Below are 4,795 nucleotides of genomic sequence, written 5' to 3'. Positions count from 1 at the left end.
GAGCCAGATATAGGTCAGAATCAGCTAAACTGCTATAGTAATGGACAGGGAAAAAAACATAATTAGATAAAATTTTTTCCACACAGGTAATCCATGTAAGGTGATTCATGCTGTAGAACAGAGTCTTCAACTACATAGGTAGATGGATCTAGAAACATATAGTGTTATAAACACACCTCATATGTTTTAAATTTATTTAGGAAAAAAAGGTTACAAGCAGATCATGAAACTGAGTTAAGTTCTGATGAGTGAGAGAGTAAATATTTTTAGGGGACAAGTCTGCTCTGAATGAATCTATTGCAAAGTACAAATTTAAAGGGCAGTGCACATTTAAAAAACTATAATGAAAAATTATGTTTCCCTTAGACAATATTCTTTAATGAATCCATAAATCCTTTAATTATTTTTTCAAACACAGGTAAAGACAAGTTTTAGACATAAAATCAATGAAGATATTTGTGTTTATTTTTAATGAGGTTCATTAGAATATAACACATCAGAAAGTAGGGCACCGAAGGGTTAGTGTATTTTGTTTCAGGTATATGTATGTAAGTATGTATTTGTTTGAGTTGTGAGCATGTACACTGGGCTGCAATACAAAATGTCTATCATACAATATGTTGTAGTAAAAACGTTCCAAAGTCAAGTTTGTAATCCAGCTAATTATAAGCTATCAGCAGAACCAAGACTATGAATTATATGTATAATCCATTATTAAGTAAAGCAAAATACATGAAAATGCACTGCTCGGCCTTTCTGAACAAAATGCATTATAACCATTTTTCACACCATTTTCTCAGAGCATACTTTGCTCAGTTTTAAAAACTGATTGGGCAAAAGTCAGGACACAGGAATGAGAAACCACACATCTGTAACAAGATTCATTCTTCTGGGATTGACAGATGACCCTCAGCTACAGATTATCATTTTTATATTTCTACTTATGACCTACATGTTGAGTTTCACTGGAAACCTGAGCACCATCATCCTCACATTAGTGGATTCTCACCTTAAAACTGCAATGTACATTTTTCTCCAAAATTTTTCCTTCCTAGAAATCTCGTTCATCTCTGCCTGCATTCCTAGATTCTTGTACAGTATATCAACAGGTGACAGGACTATTACCTATAATGCTTGTGTATGCCAACTGTTTTTTATAGATGTTTTCGCAGTAACAGAATTTTTTCTCCTGGCCACCATGTCCTTTGATCGATATGTAGCCATCTGCAAACCCCTGAATTACATGACCATTATGAACTACGGGGTCTGCAAAAGGCTGATCTTCTGCTGTTGGATGATGTCTTTGTTGATCATATTGCCACCACTCAGCTTGGGACTGGACCTGGAATTCTGTGCCTCTAATGCCATTGACCACTTTATCTGTGATGCAAACCCTATGCTGAAGATCTCATGCTCAGATACATGGCTAATAGAGGAGATGGTTATTGCCTGTGCTGTACTGACCTTTATCATGACTCTGGTGTGTGTGGTTCTCTCCTACATGTACATCATCAGAACCATTCTAGGACTCCCCTCTGCCCAGCAGAAGACAAAAGCCTTTTCCACGTGTTCGTCCCACATTATCGTTGTTTCTATGACGTATGGCAGCTGCATCTTTGTTTATATCAAATCTTCAGCAAAAGATGAAATGACCATTAATAAGGGAGTGTCAATACTCACTACTTCCATTTATCCCATGTTAAACCCATTTATTTATACACTGAGGAACAAACAAGTGAAGCAAGCCTTTAATGTCTTAGTCAAAAGATTTATATTGTTCTCAAAGAATTAGGGGAATATTGATGTCAGATTTCTAAACATATATTCCGTCTAACTAATTTGGTCTGTTCTCAATCTAGATTTGGCATCCCATTCAGTACTGTACCTGAATGTAAGTCACCCTATGACCCCATGAATGGGGTCATTACCCCATTCATCTCTTTATAAGAAAACTGTTTAGATGATAATCTTAATGAAGAAAAATGAGAATAAGTGTTCTTGGAAATATAACTTCACTCTTAACCAATGCTGAAAGGATTGTGTAATTTATCATAAAATATTAGCACAATACTGCACATAATTCATCCATATAAAAAACAAACAAAAACAAGCCTTACTCAAATAAGAGACATAAAATATAAAAGAATCAGTACTTTTCTAAGTGTTACAAGAAAATATTTCATAAAGCTGAGATATATTTTAATACAATTAATAAGTATAAGATGTATTATAAAAGGAAGCGTTTACTAATGAAAAATTTTAAAATCACAACATTCACATATCTCATTGATTGAGTCCTTTCCAATATAAAAATTATTTAAAATTTACCAATGGAATATGCAGTTACAACGATGAGAGAAATGCAATGGCAATTCCTGTTAAAGATAAATCCTTCACTGAAATCACAGAAAACAGATTGATATTGATACAACAATTAAAATGTTATATCTTTAATGTGGAGTATTTAAGCAAACAGATGGCAGCAAATCCAAGTAAACTAATATAGGGTTAGAAGAGTGATAAATAAATAAGCACTAAGCCAAATATACTGGGAATGAAAAAAAAAGAGAAAAACATAGTGTGAATACGAGTATCAATGTGATGATTTGCTGTTGTAAGTGAAAAGAAAATGTCATTTCAAGATTCTAAGTCATGCACCTGTAACTCTGGGGGGCAAATATATTCCCAGCCAGGGGCAAATGAACCTTTGAAGCTGAAATCAGTCAAAGGGAGAAGTAAAGTGGGAGAAACCTGTTTATTGCTTACAAGGAGTTGTCTCATCCTGCTCAAAAATGTCTCTCGTGACTTGGCTTCTAAAAGAACCCACCAAAACCACTCCGTATCAGGTGCAAGCTAGTTCTGAACTCCACCTGTAATCACCTACTGATATGGAGATAGACTACTTCTCTCCACACCTTGGAAACACCTAGTGATATGGAGATAAACTAAGGTCAGGCGAGAGATTCTGAAAATACTGCAATTTTCCCCCAGCCCATACTTTCAGAAATCTCACCTCACAATCACTCACTCCCCATCTTCTGCAATGGCCCAGTGTGAGAACCCTGGAGTGCTGCAACCAGACTAATTACAAACAATAACAACAGCAATAAAATCATGATAATCCTCAAGCTGGAGCATCCAGCTAGGCTCAAAGTCCTATGCAGATTAAGTCCATAGGTCACCCATTCCACAGGAGGCTGTCAGCTGAATGGACAGGGAGTTCAGTGCACTCATCATGTGGCAGCTGCAGGAAGGGTGCGGGTCCAGGCCAAAGGAACTACAGAAGAAAATATCCTTAAAGGTGATAAGATGTATATTTTAATGACACCAGCAGAGGCAAATCTTGTCCATCAGTTAGGATACATATAGGTCCTGTGATAAGACAGTGGCAGGTATGGGATCTTGACCTGGTCTAGTGTACCAGACCTTCACTCCACTCCCTGGGGGAGTTACAGATGGGTCAATATATAGGGCTACAGGGCATACATGCACTGGCCATAAGACATAGCAAAACTTCCCTATAAGATGCTCTCATGTGCTGTTCATTTGGGGTACACTGCCATGATATTTCGGGGCCACTCAGCTGTAACTCCAGGAACACACAGGAGGCCAGCTTGCAGGATTTTTCCCCAAGATGCCAGAAGGGCCAGCCATCACTCGTCCATTGTTGAAATGTCCAGGGCCATGCCCACTCCACAGAGTCTCCAGGGTTTAATGCAGGCAAGGCTGGTAGCAGGCACGATGCTGCTCGGCTGGCCATTTCCTGGCTTCAATAACTCCTCTTTGGTACATACATACAATCGTACAGGAGAGGCAGCAATGTGTGTTAGCATGTCCACAGGGCTCAAATCTCCTTTTTAGTGCTTCTCATTCAAATGCCATAGCGCAGTCCATAAATGAGCTGACCAACCCCACAGACTATTGGTGTCAGACTTCAGGCCTGATTTCAACAAACCATTGTACCTCTCTATCATGCCTGCCTCAGTAGGGTTATATGATAACTGAAACTTCCACTGTATTAATTATTTATGCACCTATTCTTGTAATGTGTTACCAGTGTTGTGGATGCCTTGATTGCTCTCAATAACCTGTGGTTGGCAATAGTCTACAAAGGAGACCCCTTTTTGTGGTTTGCTGATCTGCATGACATGCAGGAAAAGCAACCAAAAGACTGGTAGCTGTGTCCACAAAGTCGTGGCATACCAATATCCTTCTGTTATGGGCAGTGGTCCAATATAGTCTATCTGCCACCTGACAAGGGATATCGGCACCTTTCCTGTTGTCCAATGTTGCTGTGGGACTCGGTGTAAGTTCCTCTTAGAGCACCCAAGGCCCTCCATCTGGTATCTGCTGTCTTCTTCAAAGGTCTACGGCAAGTCCACCAACGGGCTACCACCCACATTGTCTTTTACCCCGTGTGCAACAAAAGCTGATACAAACACAGGGCTACATCAGAGAAAGGGTTTCCTTCTAGCCATTTCATGTGGGCCAATGTATCCGCTTCATCATTCCCTGGGGATGTGAAAGGGAAATGGCCAGTGACATGATATACAGTAAGTGTCTTAAGTCTCACCAGAAACCCATAGGTCTTGCCACAGCTCTTGCCCCCAAAAGGGCCAGTGACTCACCATCCAGTTGGCATGACACCGTCAGTAACCATAGGGTCAAGCCCAGATAGATGGCCCAGCTGTCAGTGTAGACAACTACTGGGGAGGGCTCCTGTGTGATTACGAGCCGTACTGCCCACAGCGCAGCCCATTGGCTGCTCTTCCCCTCTCAGTTCTCCATCCATATT

General features: G+C 39.8%; 1 protein-coding gene across 1 annotated transcript; it reads left to right on the top strand.

Moving 5' to 3' along the window:
- Positions 1-853: 853 nt before the first annotated feature.
- LOC118933366 (olfactory receptor 6C2-like) lies at positions 854-1,792 on the top strand. The gene has a single exon (XM_036927566.2). It carries the CDS (start codon positions 854-856, stop codon positions 1,790-1,792), a length of 939 nt encoding a protein of 312 aa, XP_036783461.2.
- The last annotated feature ends 3,003 nt before the right edge of the window (positions 1,793-4,795 follow it).

The sequence above is a fragment of the Manis pentadactyla genome, chromosome 10 (genome assembly GCF_030020395.1).
Source record: "Manis pentadactyla isolate mManPen7 chromosome 10, mManPen7.hap1, whole genome shotgun sequence".
NCBI lineage: Eukaryota > Metazoa > Chordata > Mammalia > Pholidota > Manidae > Manis > Manis pentadactyla.
The sequence above is the reverse complement of the archived record's forward strand: the minus strand, read 5'-3'. Positions and strand labels throughout refer to the sequence as shown.

What these genes read in the sequence shown, in the direction of transcription:
- LOC118933366 (XM_036927566.2), top strand. Translation starts at nt 854, where the DNA reads ATGAGAAACCACACATCTGTAACAAGATTCATTCTTCTGGGATTGACA.